The 25737-nt window shown below is 39.2% G+C and overlaps 1 protein-coding gene across 9 annotated transcripts in view; it reads right to left on the reverse strand.

The window, feature by feature from the left end:
- The window catches only part of VTI1A (vesicle transport through interaction with t-SNAREs 1A), a 349120-nt gene that overhangs the window by 129872 nt on the left and 193511 nt on the right, over positions 1-25737 (reverse strand). For 6 of the 9 annotated variants that reach the window (XM_079137538.1, XM_079137537.1, XM_079137536.1 and 3 more), the window contains 2 exons: positions 13124-13194; positions 12411-12472 (listed from right to left, as the gene is read on the reverse strand). In XM_079137538.1, the coding sequence (XP_078993664.1) occupies positions 12411-12472; positions 13124-13194 (133 nt within the window). Of the gene's footprint in view, positions 1-572; positions 4027-12399; positions 12473-13123; positions 13195-25737 lie in introns of those variants that run through there. The other 3 variants (XM_079137534.1, XM_079137542.1, XM_079137540.1) reach the window with 2 other exon arrangements.

Here is a 25737-nt window from a genome sequence, read left to right on the forward strand (position 1 = left end):
TTATCCAAAAGAAAAACAGTTAAAATTCAGAAGGTAAAATACAATAAAAACAATCTTAGACACATGATTTAATATGTAATTCAGGGAAGGAAAAAAGAGATGCCCACCACAAACTCCAGTTATAATAGTGATTTAAAAAATTCTAGTCATGAGAAAACTGTATATTTGAAAAGCTTACATAAAGCCTTATAAAATAAGAGACCTTTTATCTTCTCTAGATCCATGGGCTTGAAAATACTTTATCTATGCAATTTCAAGTCACATAAAAACCCCAGTGAATAAATAAAATGTTCTTTTTTTCTTTATACAGAAGCTTTAAAAATTATCCATATAAATAGCTTGGCCTTGAACAAACAGATTAAAAGACCTAAAAGGCTATGGCTTCAGATCATGTATATAGAATAGAAAATGAATGCTTTTCTTTATTGGCTGGGGCAAGTTTTCAACTAACTAAATTTCTATAAGCCCGCTTGATGAGAAAGATTTAATTGAAATATATAAAATAATTCAGTATTTTAAGTGATACACTTATCAAATAAATAATATGCTATAATGAAATAATCTACATACTCTGCCAATGTTCTTTGCAACTATTCAAGAATCATATGTATAGTCAACATGCAGTCTTATCTGAAGGCCATCAAGTTTAAATGTGTAATTTTAGTCAAGTGTGTGAAAATTCTCAATATTTTTCTAACACTTGAAAAATTTTTTCATAATTGCTTACAATTAGAACTATTAGGTGATTTCAAGTCTTTTTAATTTGCTTAATGAAAATTTAAACTTCATCACAAGTTTTAAAAATATTCTCAGTAAGTGTAATTTAAGGTACAGGTAAAATTGAAGCTTTGGCCTCATGCTAAGTTTATTAGTAGATGAGGTTCCAAGTTGTTATGTATCTTCATCTAGTTGTAGCCAAACAGCTTTAACACCACCCCAGCAGTCAAATTCTGCTACTGGAAGCTTTTACCTGGAAGCTTCCATAAAAAGGAAAGGGCGTACTCTATATGTGGGTTAAGAATCAGGAAGTAATTTTCAGGCCTGTTGGCCATCTGTCATCTCCTCTGTGAAGTCTCACTTGCCCACCCAGGCCCCAGGAATTTCTTCCTGTCATCTCCTACGGCATTGAGCTCTGACTTATCATGTAGCACAAGTTACTACGAGTTGCTGTTTCTTAAAAATGTATAAGCCAAGACTCCTAAATTAGATATTCAACTACCTGGGAGTGAGGTTTTTGAATCTTGGGTGCCCACCATATTCCCTTTTATACAGTAAACAGTGAACATTTGCTATTGAAGATGTTAATGCTGTCACTCTTCAGATGCTGCTAAGAACTCAATTTCTATGGCTATAGTCTGGATAATTTTCCAAATTTTGCCCCATCTTGGGGAAATGACCTTGGGCAAGACTCTACTTCCGTAGGTCTCTATAACTGCTATGGTTTGAATGTATCCCTCGAAAGTTTGTGTGTTGGAAACCTTAATCCAAAATTCATCTTTTAATGGTTTTTGGAGCAAGGGTCTTTGGGAGGTAATTAGGATTAGATGAGGTCCTGAGGTTGGGGTCCCCAGGATGCCATCCATGGCTTTATGAAAAAGGAAGAGAGACTCAAGCTCACATGGTTGCTCTGTCTGGCCATGTGATGCCCTCTGTTTTGAGAGTCGCAGAAAGAAGACCCTCACATGCTGAGTTGGCGCCATGCTCTTACATGTCTCAGCGTCCAGAACCAAATGCCAAATAAACTTCTATTTTATACCCAGTCTCAAGCAATTTGTTACAGTAATAGAAAATGAATCAACAATAACAGCAGGATGATAATTTTAATATAAGTTCACAGTGTTCTTATGAAGATTGCTCTAAATGCAATAATGTGCATCTTGTGACACCATAAGGCATAAAGATTGTTTTTAAGGACTTTAAGGACTTTTTTTTTTTTTTTTAATGGTACCAAGAATTGAACCCAGGGCCTTGCACATAATAGGCAAGCACTCTACCCCTGAGCTACATCTCCAACCCTTACAAATTTTGAGACAGGGTCTTCCTATGCTGCCCAGGCTGGTCTTGAGTCACTGGGATGACAGGTACATGCCACTATGCCCGGTCTTTAAAGACTTACTTTTAATAAATGATCTGATTTCCCAAGGAAGGCATCCCTGCATTTTTAGTTTTTTGTTGAATTGTGTGGACAAATTCAAAATGAGTGTTTCTTGTATGCTAACACTTTTCAAATGAGCTATGAAATAACTACTTAGCTAAGAAAATGTAATAACTCTTTGTAACAATGTTTCATTTCTCAAATTTTGGGGGAGTTAATTATAGATTCTTTTGAAAATGTTATGGAAGTTTAATGAAAATTCAGATTGATGCACATAAACATATACACACAAATTTTCAGAAACCTTCAGTGGTTCAGACTCTGTGAAGCTACCCAGGAGAGGAAGCACTTGCCTTATGGCTTGATTCAGAGATGTGGTTTCATAAAAGCACTTGGAGACCTGATTCAGACACTTTTAACTGATTTGGGGATTAAAAAGTTGCCAGGTTTTTTCCCTGATCGTAAACTCATTAAGGCATAGGCAGACAGAGAATAGAGTGGCTTTCTCCTTAGATAAACTATAATTGTAGAGGAAATTGGTGTGTTTCATAATTTCAAGCCACTTCAACCCTCTTTTTAAAAATTTTGGTCGAATTTACTGCTCTGGCGTTTTCCCCATGGGCATTCCTAAGTTCTAAAGTTTATCACATAATTTTGCAAAAGAAGTCACTAGCCTTTTACAAAGGAATATTGGGATTAAGACAAATGACTGGGCCACTTTCCATGTCACCTCTACCTTGTCAAAAAATGCTAGAGACAATTTCAAATGACAGCAACCTCAATTAGTGCTTGCAATCTAAAAAATACTTTAATTTCACTTTTGGGTATTAAATATGCTTCTTAACAAATGGTGTTGGTAATTTTTTCCCCATAAAAGCAAAGAATTCTTTCTTAATACCTAGATGACAAAGTCTCAAATATACACAGTTGTTTCCTATTATGGCTTCCCTGGAAAACATTTCTGGGAAAGCACAATTCCCAGCCACTTACTTTGTTTACAACAGACAAAACTGCTTGTGTGGTATAAATAGGAGTCTGTCCTTAAACACTGCTGAGAAATAAAACACAACCATGAAAAGGAACCATTTCCTGCCCTAAAGGTGGCTTAAAAAAATTCTTAGCTACTTTAGGAACAGCACCAAAGCGTAAATAATAATTATCAATTGCCACATAATAAAAGACTAATTTTATAGAAAAACAAAAACAAGCCACATATTCCAGAGATGCCCTCAGATTGTCAGCATTAGGTTTCCTTACCCAGCAAGATGATGAAGCCCCCCTTTGTCCCCTGCGTTTGTGATGTATATCTATAACTCCTTCTTTGGGCAGATAAGCCTCGCCTTGTCTCTGGAACTGCACTTTTAAAAGCAGATTCACAGTTGTTTGACTTTTGATCTGGGTAGCAGCTAGCCCTGACCACCTGCACTGTGCAGAGCTGTTACTGAGCTTGCTTTGTCCCATCTTATAACACAGCAAGCCTTTTAAAATTGATGTGTGAATACGCTAATTTACAATGTGAGCGTTCAAACAAAAAAATATGGTGGTGGTAGTGGTGGTGGTGGCGGCGGTGGCGGCAGCAGCAGCAGAAGGGGGAGATTTGTGAGGGGAGAAGCCCTAACCCTCAATTTATAAAGTTCAGCTATTGTTCGCTGCCTCTGGCATTTAATGAAACAGATGCGAAAGGCCTCCCTCAACTTACAATGGAGCAGACAGTGGCGAGATGGCGCGGGCCTGGAATTGTAAACCGTTGTTTGGTGATGGTGTATGTTAATAAATAGCCATTTACAAGGGGGGCTGAGGGCTCCATTACTTGTTTATAAGGAAGGCCTAAGGCTCCTTGCTTCGAGTTAACAGTTCAAGGCTGTGTTCAAAGAAGGCATTGATGGTGAAGGTAAAGTGCTCCCTCTGCACATTAAAGACTGGCGTGTATCCTGGGGAAGAAAGGAAGATCATAAAAGAAAGGTAATTCAAGAATTAGGTCAAATTGTGCCTCACAATCAAGAAAAAATATAAGATGCTTTTCTATTGTGATTAAATAATGGACAAAAATATTCTCTTATTGTGAAGCTCCTTTTTTTTTTTTTTTTTTTTCCCTTTGCGGAGCTGGGGAGGGAACCCAGGGCCTTGCAAAGGCTAGGCAAGTGCCCCCACTAGGCTGTACCCCTAGCTCGTATGTATTTTATCCTTGGTTGAACGCTTACCTGTATCCAAACTGCAATAGATAACAACCTGCAGAATCTCAACTAAATTATATGAATCTGGATAGCAACTTTGAAACTATTCCCAGGCATTTCTCCAAAGAGTAGTCATTGATGAGGCTATACCTGGGTAACACGGCCCTTTTACACAGAGATAAAAGTTCATCTGGAACTTTCCAAAATAACACTTGTTGTTTTCATTCACCCAGTATCTATCCCCCTTTCTGGTAAAGCTCTCAGATTCTTCTGAGGGAACCATGCTTCACCCATTCATTCTCAGTCCATTTGTCCAATCCCAGCACAGGGTCCCTTGTCTAGAACATCAGATCACAGATGAATAAGGTTTTTATACAACCTGAACCAATCAGAATCTGCATGTCTCCAGGCTATAACTTTTGTTGGAACAATTGGGAAGAAAAAACATGCTATATTCAATGGGTGTCACTGAGGGGCTGGCAAAACTTTGTTCTGACAAGAAGTCCCTGACAAAGGACAGAACCCACACAAAGAGATCTGAGATGAGAGATGGAAAAAGCAAGACCCAGTCCGGACAACATTATTTGAGCCCTCAGATTCTACAGCTGGAAGTCACTGCTATCCTTGGCTACTTAGTTACAGGAGGCAATATTTATCCTTTTTCATGTATAGCCAGATTTTTAAATTTTTGGTATAGCCAGTTTGATTTGGGTTTCTGTTGCTTGCATCCAGAAGATTCTAAGTAATATAGGTGGCAAATGGAGAGCATTATAGGTAGAAGTAAGAGTGAAGCACAGTGATAGAATTAATGAAGAGTCAAACCAGCTCTGGAGATGGGAAGTAATAAGCCTTGGTGTGCGCCTGCTGTCTGTCCAAAGGCAGTAGCAGTCAACGAGGTCGGGAGTTCACGGGTAGAACTTAGAAACGAGACCAGGAGGACAAGCTTGTGTTAGCAGACGATGGGAGCCAAGGGGGGCTTCTAATGCAGGGAAGAAAATGCACTAGTTTTGCACTTTGGAAGACAAACTGGCAAACCATATTTAGAAGACAAAACAGAGGGAGAAGAAACACAGAGATCAACCAGGAGGTTCGCCTCCCTGATAGTCTAAGTGGGGGGAAGGCATCCATGCTGGGGGATGCTCTGCTCATGTGGAACTCTGGGTGCTCTGGGGAGTCTGAGCCGTGTAGCTGACTGAGAGTCCCAGAGAGGGAGAATGGTGCCTCCCTTACAGGGACAGGGACATCAGGAAAGGGTGGGAGGATTTTATTTTTATTATTCATAGTTTTTTGGGTTTTGGTACTGCAGAGTGAACCCAGGGGCACTCTGCTGCTATATCTCATCTTTATCCTCTACCCTTTTTATTTTTTATTTTGAGACAGGGTTTCACTAAGTTACCAAGGCTGCCCTTGAAATTCCGATCCTTTTGCCTCAGCCTCTCGAATCACTGGGACTACAGGAATGCACTGCCACACCTGGGCTTAATTTCTATTTTTTTGAAACTTCCTAGGAAACTCTGGGAATGGAAAAAAGAAATTTAAAAACTTCAATTTAAAATTCACCAACTTAAAACAACTATTAACGTTTTTATTTGAGTCCTTGCTCCCAGGCCTTTTCGTTTTTAAAGCAATGACGATAGTGACTACCGTTTTCACATTTGCTGAAACCTCATTTCGGAGCAGGCACTAACTGTGTGCACTTCACATGTACTGACTCATTTAACTTTGTGAGAATTCGTGAAGGAGGGACTATTGTCATCTCCACAAGGAGACTGAGGTACAGGGAAGTGAGATTCTTACTAAGGTTAATGACAAAGCAGGAATGTAACTCCAGAGCATATGCCTCTAGGTGCCCACAGAAGGTCGGGCAAAAGAAACCCGGGACTAGGTGCAAGAGAGTTAGACATAAAAATAAAGTTTCCTAACCGTGATACTTGCAGGCCGCGGGAGGCTGGGGTGGCACAGGTTTTCCTCAAATGCTGGTTTGTTGGTTCCAGTTAATGCTCAGAAGCAAGCAGTTCTAAAGGAGTCCTCCAGAACACCCTCTTGGGACTCCTCCTGCACCCGCAGCTGCAGCCCAGGGCCCTCAGCCCATCCTAACAGAGGGCTCTCCCGGGTTTGTTCAACGCTTTCTGGAATCCATCTCCCACACCTACCGATTGGTCCTCTGACGCTGTGAGCCGTCTCAGCCCAGTGGAGCAGGAGAAGCAGGCCCTGGGGGTGGTCAGCCAAGGATACCCAGTGACGGCTCCCTCGCCTCTCAGGATGCGAGCCACATTGCTGCCCCGAGTCCTCAGGAAGCTGACCTAACACATCAAGAGCCTCGGGATGGGTCAGTGAGTGCACAGCGAGCCCTTGGATTCTTAAAGGCCGGAGGGCAGTGTGGATCCTGGATCTCCTAGAGCAGTGAATCAGAAGGGGGCCAGGAAGGCGGGGACGCTGGCACACATGGCCACTGCCGAATACCTCCAAGTACTTATTTTGGACCAGTTTAAGGAAAGTGTTTACTACATAATTATTTCAGAAGAAAGGGAATTGCATAACAGCATAATGACAGTAAAAATTAGCAAAATGAAAATTCCACAGCTTGTCCCCACTCCTCTCCTTTCCTCACTGGACAGTGAGAACTGCTCTCACTGTGAGTGGCCTTTGGGAACCTCACGGAGTGCGTGTGAAAAAACGCACCAAGTTTGTATTCTAACTCTGCCCGCCGTGTATCTAACTCCAGAAGGCCTACCTAACTTCCTCAAGCACAATTATGCTCATCCATAAAAAGGGGATAACGCTGCTTCCTTCACAAGGTTAAGGGCTGAGTCAATTGTGTGTAAAGCACGGCTTGGGGTCAGAAACATACTGAGGGATCGATTGAGGCAGATGGCAGTCATCGCTGACAAGGAGGATGAGGTCTCATAATGTTGCCCAGGCTGGTCTTGAATTGGTGGACTCTAGTGATCCTCCTGCCTCAGCCTCCCAAGCAGCTGGGACTCTAGGCATGTGTTACCTTGCCCAGCCAAATCCTATGTCTAAGAGCACAAGATTATTATTAAAGAAAACTATAAATAAGGAAGTACAGAGTTGTTGTTTAATTTGGCAAAAGCATCATCTGTGTTAGCCTTGAAGAGGTCCAAGGACAAAGGCAGTAAGTCAAGTCTGTAGTAATAGAGTCGCACAAAAAAGGATGAAGATTTAAAAAGAGGATTCTCTCTGTAGCATTAATCTAGCTCAGCTCCTAACTGTGCAAAGACCAAAGAATCTACTGGAAATTCAATAATTTTATTCTGAAAGAAGAGTGCTTAATTAAAAGCTGAAAAATAGTTTAGAGGCTGAGATCTGGCTACACTAACTTCAGGTCAGGACCCACGTTCATCACCAGGCAGCTACACAAGCCACGAAGGAGGAACGAGGAACGAGAAGAGAAAGGAAAGCAAGGGCGGCGGGGTAGCTCAGTGGTGGAGCGTGTGCCTGCCAAGCTGGAGGGCCTGGGTTCGTCCCCAGCATCAGGGAAAAAAGGGAGAAAGAAAATGTGCACACGCGAACACAAGGCTCTGTGAGAGAAGGGGCCTTTTCAAGGCATAAATACCGAGAGTAAATTTTCAAGGACGTTTTTCTCACAAGTCTTGAAAACTGTTGAATTTTAGCCATTGTAATAAGAACAATTAAAATATAATGAAATGTTTCCTGAGCAAAATGGGGGGGGGGGGGGGGGGAGAATGAAGTTTCAAAGAAGCTTAAGCATCTAGTCACGGTCTATTTAAGAATAAGCCCGTTTATTTAAAAATATATATTTGTATGGCTTACAGATCTGCTCTGGTGTTTCTCCTGCACTTTCCCTGAGGAGCCACTGACAGTACATTTCAGTTTTCCAGATGTTTTACCTGTCATTCTACCAAAGCAACAAGACCACGTTTAAAACGTAACATGTGATAGCAATGATAGCTGGCAATTACTCCCCAGGTCGACTCAGAAGTCACTCTAACAAAAACACACACTAAACAGTATCATACGAACAGTGCTGGTGAGGCCAACCACGTTTGCTATGGTTGGCTTTGTTTATATCACAGGTTGGTCACAAAAGACCTCTCAGAAGCAACTTGTGTAAGAAGTTACTGCACTCACACTGGAAGGATAAGCGATTCACTTCTGAAGGAAACACTCTGATTTTGCGGGTGGAAATAGTTGGGGAAGAGAGAAAATTATTTTGTACTGAGGTCACCATTCAGAAGAGGTGTTTTGTTTTTTTAAATATATATGCAGCATATGCAAAGCAGTTCACAGTAAAATCCTAATGTGCTCTTCACATTTATGTTACCGGAACTCTCAATTTATGAATTTGTTACATCCTTGAGGAATCTTTCAGATACTTCTAGAAAAAAATCACAGGATTACTGATTAATTGTTAACTACTATTAGAGTTATTTAGAGGTGAAAGGAAATAGAATCATAAATCATTATTTCCATTTTTTCTGATTAAAACTTTTGAAAGTCTCTATTTTCGTTTTTATTGATTGCCAGCACTATCTGATCTAATAAGACTTCCCAGTCAAATATATGGAAACACACACACCCACGCACACACAAGTGAACGCAGCATATAGGTGAAGAGCAGCACCTCCTGGTGACCCTGGCAGCACTTTATGACAACCAACAGTAATGATCAAGTTTTGTGAGACTCAATGAAAAATCCATTTCTTGGCCCCAGTTACCACGCAAAGGGTCATTTGCTTCATGGCCATTTTCATTTGATCTGCATTCCACTTTATTTTAACTGTCTACAGAGTCAGGAAATGACACTTTGTCCCTAGGTAGCTCTCCATCTTATGTCAAGAGGAAAGAAAAATTACTTTCTAGGAAATAAGCTATAGCTTCATTCTGATGTCAAGTTTTACTCTTATAATTTTGAATGGACCAGTGTTCTCCTTTGTTTTCTTTCTTTTGGTAACATAGTGTAGTTACATGAAAAATCATTTTTCTTGACTGAGCCAGTTGCTATCCACTAACTGAGGTATGTCTCAATATTTTCTGCATAGTTTAATTTTTTAAAAACTTATTTGTGTTATAATTCCATAAATCATCTTCCGTTTCCCTAATTTTTTCACAAACACGTTGGTTTTAAAGCTATTCAAACCCTATTTTACTTTGGTTGTTTGTTTTCCTGGTGAAAACAAATGATCAGCAAGGATAAATTGAGGCTGTAGAATCTTTAATAGCTTCCATGGGACTCAGATAATTGTGTGAATTCCCACTGCACACTTTTATGCACATATAATCACTATGAAGGCAAAGCTAAATGTAGTTTCATCTCAGGATTATGGTGCCTTGTACACAGGCATAGAGAAAGAAGGAAGGAAATGGATTTTTATCTTATTTGAAGTTAAAAATAGATTAAAAAGCACAAGTGTTAGATGATTATTTAGAGGCTGCTGGATTTTATAAACTTAATTTTTGTGTCTTTCTTATTTTGGTCAGTCTCACAAACGACCGAATGGCTGTATATGCGACTTTAGCTCAGAGTGAACATGGGTTTCACTTGTCCTCACAACTGACTGACCACTACAAGTGAAATGACCCAAATGTGGGACTTGGAGACGCCATTTCTATTCATTTCACAAATTTAAAAATCTTGAAGTTTAAAAAATTCTAAACAACTTAAAACTTTCTCTTAAATAAAGTAATTCCTTGCTTTGGTACGTTATATTTATTCTCAGTTAAACACAGAATTTGTCATATGAAAATAAACAGGCTTATGTTACATGCAGGTAAATGTTTACCCTTCACGAAGAGGACACTCATTTCTTCTACACGTTGGTGAAGGTGACATGAGCACATGGTTCAATGTTCTGCTGTTTCTTAAATCAGAAGCACCTGTTGACACACAGTATAGCTAGACAGTTTTGGTAGGAACAGAGTTCTGGAACATGGCTGCTTTTAAATAAAACCCTACCAGTGCTGCAGCAAATGGCATGTGATCAGAAGAGCATTGATAGAGGGTATAAAACAAATAAATGAAATAAAAGACCTTGGTACATAGGTTCTGGTTCTACTTCTCAAGAGACTATGTTTTAGGAAATAACCCAAATGATGATGTAAAGAGGTTGGTTAGTTTTTTGCACTTTCCAAAGTCCAAAATCAACTGTGATGAGGGATAGCAAGTAGAAACAAAACCAAAACCACCACTATGCATTTGGTTCCCAAAGACTCAGTTCAGTTATACCACTGATGACAAGTACCTGGGAATCTTGGCAGATGCCAACATTCCAGCCTGTCCAACGAAAAGCACTGTCCACGCATACAGGAGGACTTATGAGCTTTGGCTCAGCCAGAGCCAGGTGATGTCCATCTGGGCATTTTATTCCTGTGCGTTCTCTACGAACATCCCGAGAGAAGGTAAGTCTAGATTGACTGAGTCTGCCTACAAAGACAAGTCGAGTAGATTTCGCCAGAGTAATTTTCTTCTGTAGGCTTCTGAGCCATCGCATTAGTGCCATGTCCCTACAGAAAGCCCAGTCGAAGGTCGCAGAAGTCGTTTGTGCTTCCCCCTCTCTAAATGACTTGCAAATTTATTCAAACACAATATGAGGGGATGCTTTATTTGTTGAAATAACTGTCTGCAGTGTCCTGCACTAAAGGGTGAGGTACATCAAGCAGAAACATAGACAGAAATACATTGGTTTAGAAACCCATAAATCCTTATTTGAATCTGCCAACCTGAAAGCCATGTAGAGCCTGAATAAACTATTTTCCCTAAATGCTACATCTGATTAAGCCATACCATTAAATGACAGCTGAACTTTAACATTAATATGATATTATTTAAATAACCACATGATTTTTTTTTACACTAAAAATGATGAATGATTTCTGGACAGCTCAATTGACATAAAGCAGGAGGACTCTTTAATGAGATTTGACAAAATGGAGACATATGCAGAATATTCGTTACAGCTCACATTGCAGGGGCCCTCCCAGGAAAGCAGTAAGGATTTTCCCCCTTTCTTTCTTTTTTATTGTCTTTACGCACTGAAGCATTCCTTTCGATCACCAATTCCCTTCTCTGTAGATTTTGAGATTTTCTCAGGTCATTTACTTATTATTCTTAATCAGAGAATTTGGTGGTTTATAGTTCTGAGTTGGGGCAGTGGGTCCAGGAAGAGGAGGGGCAAAGCAGACACTAGCCTGGCAGTGCCCGGGGAACTCTGGACTCACTTCTGATCAGGTTGAGAGATCACATTAGCCTTGAAGGTGGAACGAATACACATTGACTTGTTTCTTATGCAATAAATCCTCAGCACAACCAACAGTTTTAGCAAATTACTGTATATGGATACAAGATCGGAAAAGGCTTTGTTATTTTTAAAAAGTTGTCTCTTCAGTATCAACTACAATGAAGATTTTCTTCTTTAAAATTCCAATCACACTCTCCCAGAGGTCAGTTTCAACATTCCTGACTCACTTTTCCATTCACAGTTCCAAATGGGCATCGTCGTGCCAGACGATACTCTTACTTGGTAGATTTCAAGTGTAAAATCATTCTGTGCTGAAAATACTTGCACAGAATATAACCAACTCTGATTCCTTTATCTTTTTTATACTCCAGAATATTTTCCATCAATCAAAGTTTAGTCACACACATAAAACATAAAGATTTGTTTGCTGGCACAGATGAATTCAGATTATTCAGATAATCTTGACATTGTATAAATCATCTTGAAGTATATACATTAAATAAAAATGTTTCCCCAAATGGCATCCTTTAGAGAAATGAAAACAAGGCAAGAGAGAGCCAGGTTGAGACCAAGTGAGCTCCTGCTGACACAGGCTGTGCTTTCTCCAACAAACAGAGAATCAACTCAGGCTGCTCCTGCCATGGGGCCTTCCTCGGGCTATGAAAACATTCTTCATGTCTAACCCTAATTTTTCCATAGCTTGAGGTAACCCCGCTAGCTCAAGCCTTCTCTCTAATAGGAGTTACTCAGGATGTGTCCCTGTCCAAATAAGAGTTAAAATCAGCACTCTATTATTTCAAAGGGGCCTTGACACAGGGCACGAAGAGTAGATGCTCACAAGCCTGTAAAATGCCCGGATGCAACTGGATGAAAAAATGCAAAAGAGCCGGAGAGGAAGGTGGGTCCCTACCTGGCTCTTACCTTCGCAACATCCCTGTCAGGATCCTGGAGCTCTTGCCCAGGTTGGCGTCTGTTTCCCGAAGCTAGGAGGAGAAAAGCAGTGTTAAAATTCAACTCAACTGTAAACAGGTAGATGATTTCTAAAGTGCATGGCTAGCACGTTTTATTTCATGATAGAAAAACTGAACAATAACAATGTTTATATACACAAACACAAATGCATTTCTGACACTTATACAAATGTGAGAATTCTTAAGAGTCAGAAAGTGACATGTGAGAGGTGACATCAGAAGCTTTAAACTGGATACTTGAACTGGATATAAAAGCAAATGTCTCGAAGGCTGATGAAGTTTAACATGCAGCTGGTAATTAATTTCTAATATATGAACATGTCATGTCCTAAAAATATAAGTGGAGATAAATGAAGTGAGGAGGGATGAGACATCAGTATTTTTATAGCTTTTCTCTGAAAGAGTGACATATTCCAAAATCCCCTTCGATGACCTTCTTCTCAGCCAGAGGGCTAAATAAAATCCCCCCGGGGACATTCCAGGAGGGGGAATCTCCCCTTCTCACAGCCTTGCTCCTCCTCCTCAGAGACTGCTCCATTCCCCCTCTTCATTTTTACACATATGAACTATATCCATGTTAGTGGTATGTCTGTGCACGGTCCAAGACCTTCTGTGTCTTCTCCTTTACTGAGTATGTTAAAGACCTGTGTCATTTGTACTTACTCTTTCCCGTGCTCGTTGTATCTTTTCTCTGTCATGACTGAGGTTTTCCAACATCTCCTGGCCAATTTGTTCTATGGAAGAGAAAATGAAAGTCAGGAATGACAACTTGGGGTACACGTGAGAAGCTTCGTCTGTATCAAACTGAAAGTGGATGCAGAATTAAGGCTGAAGCCACATCTGTTCTTCATCAGACACAGATTTTAACTCAGGTAGTTGAAAAATACAAACAGTTTTTAGTAAAGTTAGCTATCTGGAGTATGATTAGATACAAGTTATAATTCAACCTATAGGAAGGACATAACCAACACAGCAGAAATGACTTAGTGGTGATGAGACTTGCCCAAGGCCACTCCAACAAACTACTGGCAAAGTTGAGGAGAAACCAGGTGCGCTGGTCTATTCCTTTGTCATCCTGGAGTTGGGCCTTTGGACTTTATGGGCTAAGAATAGTGTCAATGATTCTGCTCCACCTTCCCTTCGTCACGGCCTGGGTAAGTCAGAGCCCATTTAGGACAACGTTGACTTCAATGTATTCCCCTGGCATAGTGATCATGTTTCCACCACGCGCAGCTTGTTGGTAGTGGAACTTTTACTAGTCTTCCATTTTCTTAGAGGCAAAGGCTTGTTTAATGTGTTACCAGCTGCAATACATTCTTAACAAGTAGTTGAGGAGCGCTTAAGACAGTGTTTTTACCCTGGAACTTCCAAACATTTAGCTTGTATCACAGCTCAGCACAGTCGTGAAAAGCCACACTGCTAAGTTCCGATGAAGTCTTTCCAGCCACAATCATCTCATCTGGTTGGCACTGCAGTCTCTCCTCTGACTGCAGACCCTTCGGTGACAGTGGGTATGTCCTGCCCTCACAAATATCCAGCTGCCTTGAATAGATTTTTTTTTCAGACTCATCCTCCATTAGCTGGGAGGTGCCTTATTCTCTAAGAGAAGAATGACGATCTGCCTTTCTTAGGATCTGGCAGCCTGTCTGACTCCCTCATCAGTGTCTCGCACTCGCTCACCTCTTTTCTCCCTTGTATTGTCTCTTTATCCTCCCTATAACAACACTCATCTCTGGCTTACAAATTTACACAAGTGTTCAACAAGCACCTATTATAATAATAGCAAGTAATTTAATAAAGTCATCAAGCCGTCCCATGACAGTTAGTTTGGCTCCTGTATTCACTGACAGACACGACAGTAGTGATCAGGCCAGCTGAGAGCCTGGCTGTGAACCTGTGCTGCTGGAGCCTAAATTCCAGAGTTGGCACTAACCGCGTTGGCACTAACCATGTGGCTTTGCCTTAGCTAGCTAGCTAGCTGTGTCATGTCTCAGTTCCTTAATCTCTAAAATGAGAAAAATACCCATATCATATACCCATATGCTGCACTATATCACAGCATTAATGCAAGGGTTCAATAAGGTAATCAAATAACACAGTGACTGGCCCCTTGACAACATTCATAATAATTTATTGAATGATGATGATATAAAACAATCAAGGGACTAAGGAGACCTGTTCCTAACTCTACTTTTGTCGGAACTCATGAATTTCACTCATATGATACAGAGTTTGTTCTATCTTTCTCACAAATTTGATATTATAATCAAATAAACTAACCTGAGTGAAAATGTGGAAGCTCTAGAGTACCACACAGGCGCACGACATTTTAAGATTCAAAGCATTGAACAGGGGCTGGGGACATAGCTCAGTTGGTAGAGTGCTTGCCTCACAAGCATAAGACCCTGGGTTCAATCCCCAGCACCGCAAAAAAAAAAAAAAAAAAAAAAAAAAAAAAAAAAGTATTGAACAAATAACCATGAAGTCCCCACCCTGTGCTGTGCTCTGGCCCATGACAAGACCTAGCATTTGCACTCATGGAACCATGCAGGTAATGAAGACAGCACAGATGAGCGTTTTAGCCGAGTCTGTATTTCATGGCACATCAGAAAAAGACAGTTTAATACTTTCATGACAGAAAACCCAACTAATAAAGTGGTTACATACATTACCATAAATATGTTTTTGACACTGCACAAACTCTGAAAATTCACTGCCAGTATAGTACCTTCCCAGGAAAGTACCTTCTCTTAGATTTTTTTTTAAGCTCTTTATTATTAACTTTATATACTTTTTTCCTTAAGGTAAAACTGTATGAGATATTTGGTTCCCAGGGAGGGTACCATAAAAGTGGAAGATGAAGATGAAGGAACAAGAGTTGAACTTTTTTCTTTTTTTCCCTAAAACGACAAACTTTTGTCATGCTGTTTTTACTGTTACACTGGATTCCTTTAATCAACTTAATATAGCAATTTTAATTGATTTTTAACTTAAAAATTTCAGTGTCTACCAGCATCATCAATCCTGTCATTATTTCAGCAAGATACTTCCTGCTATCAGGATTGGTATAATAATATGTGATCTCAAATAAACAGGAAACAGATTATTACTATTGTGTCTGTGGCCAACATAGTGTTGAAAGAAAGTGAGTCAAGGAAAGAATTTAAAAATGAAGTCTATGGAAGGTTTGTAGCCTCTTCCTGCTCTCAAAGTCCATGAACTAGAGAAGAGATGCTGGAAAGTAGATAATAGATCCATGATTCTAACAGGCTTGCCAGGGAAGAACCACTTACCGGATCTGTAGTCTAGTGAAGGAATCAACGGAACAAGAGGCAAAGAGACTGGTTCTATTCAGGAGTCATAAGCCATTCCCATAACTACACGAGTCCCCCAAAATGGCTCAGCAATCCAAGTACTAACCTCATCTGGCAAGAGAAGACATACTGGCAAGACAGGACACATTTTGGTCTTAACACTGTAATAGCATGCATTTGTGGGGAATTCTTTTCTCATTTCTTCCCTTTTTCTTTCCATTTTAATGCTCTAATAAAGAAAATTCTAGGACAGATAGATTAGATGTGGTTACTCCTATGGAAACAAAAAAAATTCATGTAAAGAAAGTTATTACTCTTTCTTCATTATATATCAAGCAAAACAAGATGACAAATTACAGGGTTTTTTTTGTGTGTGGTGTTGGGAATTGAACCCAGGGCCTCATGCTTGCCAGGTGGGTGCTCTACCACTGAGCCACATCAGAGGTATGGCTTTTAATTCAGACTATCATTGATAGGATTCAACATTTTTTATTATTTAATTAATAAAAAATTAATAACATTGTTAGGTTTATTTTTCTTGGATAATTTAATACATAAGCACTACCCAAAATACCCATAAACAAAGAACACAAACTTACAGGCCTAAACCTACAGAGTCAAGATTTTTTAGTTCTTTAGACTTTCATAGGTCCTTTAATGGGAACAGCTCTACTGCATCTACTGAAATAATTGAGAAATAATAAATTTTATTACTGTATTTGATGACCATAAGGATCTTCCTGTGATTTAGAAACAATGGAAAGCACAAAAGAAAACAAAAACTGATTTTTGTAAGCTGGAATTCTACATGTCAGTATGACATGATAAATGAATTCCTGGAAGGAAGAGTTCCTTCCTGTACTTCTATCCTTTCCACAGAGGTCCTGGGAATTATCCTGGGAGTACAGCACTCAAACACATAAAATGAACTGTTGTTTTTACAATTACCTAGAATCAATCATATCCGTGGTCCACAGCCCTTTTTATAGGAGCACATACTCACAAAAAGGTTTTTGGCTAACATTTCCTCTCTTCCTCCATCTTTTGGAAGGTGTATACAATAGGCATTCGACACTTTTCTGTTCCATAAAGGAATCAAGAAGGGAGCAGGTAACTACAACCTTGCAAGATGCTTCCTGAAGCACTGGCTGCCCTCACAAAATGAGACAAGACTTAGTTTAAGGAGCTTGTAACACACAAAACATCAAGTTGTTCCATTAATAAATTAATAATGCTCTCTGACCAATGGCATAAGTTTGCCATGAGACTAACTTGAGTGATTCTTTCTCTTTTTAATTGGACTTGTATTTTGAAGATGGGTAGATTAAACTTCTCTAGAAGTCTGAGCTGATAGAAATTTCCATCATGTTGTAACATACACTTAGCTGAAGGGCAAAGGCCTCAAACAGCTCATCAGAAAATGTCCCATCTGACCAATTCCAAATATTAAAACAAATTTTAGCCATCATGTTACAAGTAGTGCACTCTCCAGAAGGCATCAATTATTTCTCAGCACAACTATATTCAACTTTAAAAAAAAAAAAAAAAAAAAAAAAAAACTTTAAGAATGTGGTTTCCAACAAATTATTTTAGAAGGCGAAGACAGCCAGTTGAGTCTTGAGTCTTCTCTACGTTGCTAGGAGAAGGTAAGATTATTTCCTGGCACTGGAAAACTTCATAAGAATTTCAGGAGCAGGTGAAAGGTGTTCACAATTACCAAGCTACTGCTGGCACGTGGGAACCTTTGTGAGGTACAGGAGAGCTTGGCAAAACCATAAGGAGCTATACTGAAGCATGAGTTTTCATATGTGGATTGCAGAACACCAACCAGATGACAAACATGAGTAATGTTTCCTAACAATGTGAAGGACTCAATTCTGGACACATCTTGGGCACTTGTGATCTCTGAATCTAATGTGGGTAAGGTCCTTGCTGCTTCAGAAAGCAGAGGTTGTCACATAATGGCTTTCCCAGGAGGGATCTGCTCATGGAGTGGTTGGATCAGTCACTGTCATTTAGCACTCCTCCCTGGGCACTGACTCTGGTACCACACCCCAAGTAGACAGGTTCTCCTCAGCACTGATGAGCTCAGGCGTGCAGTCGCTTGAGTCCCTGACACTAGAAGGTGGGGCAATGCAGAGTTCTTTCAGCAGCTTCCATTATTTGAAATGAGACCTGAGAGGAACTTCTGCTTCCAGTTAGGATGTAGAAAGCACACAAAGGACCACTCCCATGGAAACGAGAAAAACCCAGACAAAATAATGACCATGCTTTCCTGGGGGAAGTCCAGAAGATGCAAGGAAGCGCTGATGAATTCTAGAGACAAACAAGCACTTCAAATGTGAGCAGAGTTGGGGCAACTTTTACACCGAGCGAGGGCAAGTGCTGGGCCTGAGCATGGGCTGCCTTAGAGAGAAACTCCAGCAAAGCGGGGAATCAAGTTACACAGCAGCATGGGCTGATGGGACTGAGGGCATTTAGATAAACTCTAAAGACAAAAAACTACACTGCCAGGTCTGAAAACTCCCCCTCAGTCCCTGAATGTGCCAACAAAGAGGCAATGGAGGGGAGGCTGGTCCCTAACAAGAAGTCAGATACCCACACGTTCTTTTGAAGCCTGTCTTCCAAGACACTGTCAGAGGTGAGTCTAAATGTGAACCCCAAAATACCTGAAACTACAGATCAACCCACTCTCAGGCCCAACACTGATTTTTTTTCCCCCCTTCAAAGTAGCACAAACACAGTTGGGAGTATAGTAATCTCAGATAAATGCAATCTAATTAGAGATTCTGCTCAGTACCAACTCAACTTTTGGAAGAATTTGATCATATCATCATTCAAATACAATACAATATAGTGATTCCAAAGGAAACTAAATCAACAAGTTACATTTCAGAGTCTGCTATTCCCGCCCCCCCCCCCCAGCCCCCGTTTGGTATTTTCTTTGTTTCTATGTGTATTTTAAAATTTATTTTTTTATTTGTTCTAGTTAATTGCACATGACAGTAGAATGCATTTTGACACATCATACATAAATGGAGTAGAACTTCTCATTCTTCTGGTTGTACATGGTGGAGTTACACAGTCTTGTAATCATATATGCACACAGGGTAGTAATTTCCAGTTCATTCTACTATCGTTCCTACCCCCATAGCTATTCTTTATATAATGTCTAGAATGTCATAAAATTACAGGAGTTAGCAAGTAAATATTTTAAAACAACTATTCTGTGTCAAAAGAATTTACAGGAGCCAGGCACAGTGGTGCATGCCTGTAATCCCAGCAGCTTGGGAGGATGAGGCAGGAGGATCAAGAGTTCAAAGACAGCCTCAGCAACTTATCGAGGCTCCGAGTAACTCAGTGACACTGTCTCAAAATAAAATACAAAATAGGGCGGGGGATGTGGCTCAGTGGTTAAGTGCCCCTGAGTTTAATCCGTAGAACCAAAAAAACCAAACCAAAACAAACAAACAAACAAACAAAAAAAAGAAAAGGTAAACAAGATGGCTAAAGAGATGGATCTCTCAAGAAAGAATATGAAACTCTAAAAAGAAAGTGTATGAAATTCTAGAATGAAATAAGAACATCTGAAATGAGTTTACTGGATGGACCAAACAGAATAGCATTTGCTATAGAAGAAAAAGGTCATGGATGAGGATGGGTTAATAGAAATCTTTCAAATAGAGGGAAAGGAAAAAACAAAACAAAACAAAACAGAAACACTAACAAAAAGAACACAGCATCAATAATCTGCTGGTGAGAAATGGTCTTCCATTCATGTAATCAAATGCTCAGAAAAAGATCATTAGAGACAATGGATGAAGTCACTATATGAAGAATGTATAACCAGAACTTTTCAAATTGGAGTAATTTTTAAAAAAATCAACCACTGATCAAAAAAGTTTAACAAGCTTGGAGCAAGACAAATATATAATAAACCACACCTCGTCATAGTCAAATTTCTGAAAACTAAAGGTAAATAAAAGTGGGAATAATAAATAAATAAAAGAGAAAAAAGATACTATATGTAAGAGAACATGGACAAGAATGAAGGCTGAATTTTCATCAGAAATAATGCGAGAAGACAAGGGAACATTTCAAAGTTTTGAAAGGAAGAAGAAAAGGAAGAAGATTATCCTTATACTCCATATCCAGCAAAAACATTCTTAAAAAATAAAGGTGAAATAGTGATTTTTTCTTTTCCTTCCTGTACTGGGTATTGAACCTGGGAGCACTCTACCAATGAGCTACATCCCCAACACTTTCAAATTTTTAAATTTTGAGAAAGGGTCTTACTAAATTGTTGAGACTGGCCTTGAATTTGCAATACTCCTGCCTCAGCCTCCTGAGTAGATGGAATTATAGGTGTGCACCACCACACCTGGCTAGGCGTTTTTTATAGTTGAAAAAGAAGAGAATTATCCAGCAGAACTAAGTTATGGCAAATGTTAAAGGAAATTCTTTAGGCTGAAGGAAAATGATACTGGATAGAAACTTGGACCTATAGAAAAGAATGATGAGCACTGGAAACAACAGGCCTATGGATAAGCATAAAAGTACTTTTCTGCTGGTGTGGTGGCGCAGGCCTGTCACCCCAGTGACAAGGGAGGCTGAGGCAAGGAGGACTACAAGTTTGAGGCAAACCTCAGCAAATTAGTGAGACTCTCAGCAACTAAGAAAAAAGACTGGGAATATGGCTCAGTGGTAAAGTACCCGTGGGTTCAATGCCCAGTACCAAAAAAAAAAAAGTACTTCTTTTTCTCTTATATTCTTTAAAAACAATTAATTAGCCAGAAGTGGTGGTGCATGCCTGTAACCCCAGCGATGTGTGAGGCAAAGGCAGGAGGATTGCAAATTCAAGGCCAGCCTTGGTAACTTAGTGAAGCCCTAGTAATTTAGTGAGATCCTGTCTCAAATAAAAAAATAAAATAAAAAAAAAGAGTTGGGGATGTGGCTCAGTGGTAAAGCACCTCTGAGTTCAAACCCTAATACCAACCTCCCCTCCAAAAACCCCAAATAATTAAAAAATTAAAATTAAATTTAAAAAATTTAAAAGCACATATACAGCAGTAAATATATGAAAACCATAGCACAAAAGATGGAGGCACAGTAAACAGAAGCACACAGTCAGCTCTCCACATCCTCGGGTTCCACATCTGCACAGTAAAAATACTCGAAATAAAAATTTGTATCTGTACTGAACACGTAGACTTCTCTTATCATTTTCCCTAAGCGATACAGTATAACAACTATTTACACAGCATTTACATTGTATCATGCAATCTAAGTAAAACAGATTATTTAAAGTATATAGAAGGATGTATGTGGGTTATATGTAAACACTACACCATTTGCATAACGCACTTGAGCACTTGAGCGTCCACAGAGTTTGGTATCTGTCGAGGGATCCTGGAACCAATCCCAGTAGATCCTGGATACCAAAGGATGACTGTATTGTTGACTGGCACTTAAGTTTTATGTAAAATATCATCATATGTATTCAAGGTAGGCTGTGATAAGTTAGGGATGGAAACTGTAATCTCTGAGTTTCCTTGCCCAATATAGCATCCACTCGTCATCTGGGAGTATTTCAATTAAAATTAATTACATAAAATTATAAATTCAGTTCCTTAGTAGCACTAGCCACGTTTCAAGTGTTCAGTAACTCTGTGTGGGTATTGGTTGATGCAGAAATACAATCAGAAAGAGAATGAACTCCAAATTCCCCTTGCCGTTAGGATTCACTAGAAAGAAATGAAGTATTCACTTGGGTTAAATATAGAGAAAGTACTTCTCTTCTTTAAGCCTCAGTTTCCTTCAGTGGAAAATCAGAGTCTTAGCAGGATGATTTGGGCTCTAAAACACTAGAACTCTAAATGCTTAGTGCCTCTTTTTTCCCATACAGTATCTAAGCAACTAGAACACAGGACCAAATCAGGATCACAGATATATTCTCATTCCTGTCCCCAAGACAAGGATCTAAGAACCACCCCCAGCAATCAGAACTGAAGTGCATTTAAGCAGGTCATAGAGTCTCTAGTTTGCTTTAGTCCCAACATTCAACTGTTTCTTACAGTAGTGCGCCTGGCCTCTGAGGACACTTGCGTTTACTATGTATTATGAAATATTTACAAGCACTTTGATGATGACATTATTAAAGACAATTATACATTCATATAAACTGAAGGTAAACATATGCATGCTTAGAGAAATATAGCAAAAGAGTGTGCGGGACCTGGGGTGTGTGTGTGCGCACGCAAAAGCAATTATGATTTAACATCACCTCCTCGGCAGCTGAGTATGTTTTCTATTTTGCTTTAAGATGATCACATCTATCATTAAGCAATTAAAAGAATCATCAGTGCTACTTTCATCAAAGCCATAGTAGCAGAACCTCCCCTTAGTTACCTGGTTTACTGCAGATAATTAACAAACACTATTCCCAGAGCGCTCAGACATCAGTCAATGAAGCTGTGCTACCAATAATGATGCTCTGGAATGAGCAGGTACTATGTAAATTGAGGTTGTTAAACAAAAGGAACCATGTTAATTACAGCTCCATTCAAAAATGAGAATGAATCCCTTCTATTGTACGAAACAAGACCAGAACAGCAGGAAGGACATCCCTATTTCACAATTCAATAAAGAATGTAAAAGCCAGGAGATGAAGCAGTAGAAAACCTGAATGGGCAAAACTGTCAAAACACATTCCAAAGGCTCACTTGTGGAATTTACCAAACACGTATTTACTTAATGGACAAGGGAGATGTGTTCCTGAATGAATCACTCATTCTAAAAAAAAAAAAACAAAAAAACAAAAAGTGCTGCAAAGTATTGACAAGCGACTGGACAGTAATTAGAAAGCCTTTTTAGAGATCATTATGAGCTGAATCAATCACTATCTGTATTCTTAGTGAACTCTGTACACACTGCCATCACTGAATGTAGAGCATTCTAATTATATGCATACTCGAGAAGTCACCAATGGGTGGACCGCAAGACTTACGTTGCTAGCAATCATGTTTTGTTTTATGAAACATTATCTGAACATTGTTTTATCAAACAATTTTTTGAACTGGTTGGCGACAACAAAAAAAACTTTTTAAATGGAAGATTTCATACAAAAAGATGGACTTCTAGTTTCTTTTGAGACTTGGACTCTGGCAAACCAAGTCCCCATACTCACTTGGCTAGAGGGCTAGAATTGAGTGGTGCCTGTTCTGTTCCAGAGAGCCAGTTACTGACCAGTTGGTCACTTCCTCCTTGGCCTATTTCACTCACTCGTGTTCCCTGCTTGGCGCTGGAGGAATCTTCCTCCTTAAGAATGCAACTCTTAAACAGGCCAGGGTTTCTTCCTCTTAGTGTATGTGAAGTTTTAAGAGGTAGAGCCTCACGTGCAGTTGCTCAGGACATTTCGGCTCATGGAAACCACTGATTTTGGAAATACATCTTCTTTAAATTTATAGTAGAATCACAGATTTTTAGAACCAATGTAGGCTTTAGAAGTAATCGCACAGATGAGCAAAGTGGAATGCAGGAAGTGAGTGTGAGGTGGGGGGTGGAGAGCACAGAGTCTGTTGCTAATGACTGATGCGGACCGTCTCTGACTCCTTGGTCAGTGATCTTCATGGTAAAAAAAAAAAAAAAAAAAAAAAAAAAACCAAAAAATAGAACAAAAACCCCCAAACAGATCATAAAAGTGCCCTGTTCAAAACTCATCACATCGTGGGTCTAAGGCAACCTAAGACTACACAGTTAAAACTTCACTGCTCAAGAATGACCTTTGCAAAAACTTACGTAAGAGAGGGACAGGACGCAGTTCCACATTCCCTGAACACCATGGTTCCTATGTGAGGTTTACAGGCCTCTACAGATAGTCTATGATTTCAGGGTCTTGCATAAAACTACGTTCTGTGTCTCAGAAATTATACAAAGAGCAAAAAAAGTCCCAGAAGGACTATAATTTTTATCTGAATCTTATGACTTTGGTATATAATTTTTTTTCTTTTAAAAAATGAGGGGTGGACTCTCACATAGACCGGAATGCCAATTGTACTATTCCTGTCCCATGGGGCTTTTCTCCAATCTATTCACAATGGCAAGTCAATCTATTGTTCTTAATAAATGAATCAGATGAGATAGAAAATTTAATCCATTTGAACTTTAATGTCTGGCTTCTTTTACTTAGCTTAATGCTTTCAAGGTTCATTCACATTGTAGCATGCATCGTCCCTTTTTATGGCTGAATGATATTCCATTGTATAGATATACTGCATTTTGTTTATCAATCTAATTTTGGATATTTTGGTTGTTTTTATCTTTTGGCTATTGTGAATAATGCTGCCATAAACATTCTTTATTATTATTATTTTAAAGTTATTTTTTTATTTTTACAGACTGCATTTTGATTCACTGTACACAAATGGAGTACATCTTTTTGTTTCTATGGTTGTGCACAATGTAGATTCATATCATCTGTGTAAGTCATACATGTACATAGGGTAATGATGTCTGTCTCATGCCACCATAAACATTCGTAAGCATATATTTATCTAATTATATGTTTTCAATTCCTTGGGGTCTATGTCTAGGAGTGGATTCCTGGATCTTGTGGTAGCTCTTTTAACTTTTTGAGGAGCTGCAAAACCACTTCCTCAGTGGCCCCACCATTTCCCATTGCCATTAGCACTCATGAAGGCTCTGGTCTGTCCATATCCTTGGCAGCATACGTTATTTTCCATTGTTTTGATTTTAGCCATCCTAGTGGGTGTGAAGTGGAATTTCATTGTGGTTTTGACTTGCATGTCCCTAATGACTAATGATGTTGAACATCTTTTCATGTGATCATTGGCTATTTGTACATCTTCTTTGGAGAAATGTCTATTCAAATCCTTTGCCAGTTTTAAAAACGGGGCTTTTGTTATTTTGTTGGAGGAGTTCTGTCTACATCTTCTAGATATTGGACTCATCAAATATGTGATTTGTAAATATTTCCCTCATTTTGTTGGCTGTCATTTCACTTTGCTAGTATTCTCTGATGTGCAAAAAGTTTGTGACTTTGATAAAGTCCAATGTATCTATTTTTTCTGTTGTTGCTTCCAGTTTTGGTGTCATGTCTAAGAATCCATCACTACTTTCAGGCCTTGACGATTTTTGCCTACATTTTCTTCTAAGAGTTTTACAGTTTTAGTTTTTACATGAAGGTCTTTGATCCATCTTGATTCAACTTTTGTATGTGAAGTGAGGTAGAGGATCACAGAACTATTTTCGATTCATACTAAATATTTAGAAGTGATATGGAAAAATTTACCTTCTTCTTATACTTTTTATATTTAGAAAAAAGACCTAATTTTTACCCCAACTCAAAGCCTGGACAAATGCTCAAAATGATTTATAAAGTAAATATTATTATGTTTCATTGAATATTTCTTAATGTCTTGATATTTCTGAGCATGCAGAAAGAAAGCAGATTCCTGGGTTAAGATAGGAGGAGAAGCATGGGTAACTGAACAAATGGGGACAAAGTTGTGAAGCCTGAAGAAACCCAGGACCATGAGTGCAGGCGGAGAGGAGTCCTGGTACATTAATGCCACTGAATTAGAATGCTAAGAGGCATAAAGTGTGCACCCAAAGGATGGTAAACATTCAAGAAATAGCGGGCAGGACATCTGTTGGAAGACAAGAGGGTATAACTGACATTAAGTGTGGCTTAAGAAATTAAGAGAAATGATTAAAGTTTGGGAAAAAAATTCAGAGACAAATATCCATTTTTTAAATTTCCCAACAAAATGTCATTGCTTCTACACATTTATCTAACCCCAACACCAAGGTCAACAGATATGTGCCACGCATGCCACCACTATTAATACCAAACAGCTCTCAGACACCACTAATCAATCACAGAGCCCCAACACGTCTTGCAACAATCCCTCTCCTTGAAATGCGCCAGGCAATCAACTCCAA

This window comes from Sciurus vulgaris (assembly GCF_902686455.1).
Source record: "Sciurus vulgaris genome assembly, chromosome: 4".
Lineage (NCBI taxonomy): Eukaryota > Metazoa > Chordata > Mammalia > Rodentia > Sciuridae > Sciurus > Sciurus vulgaris.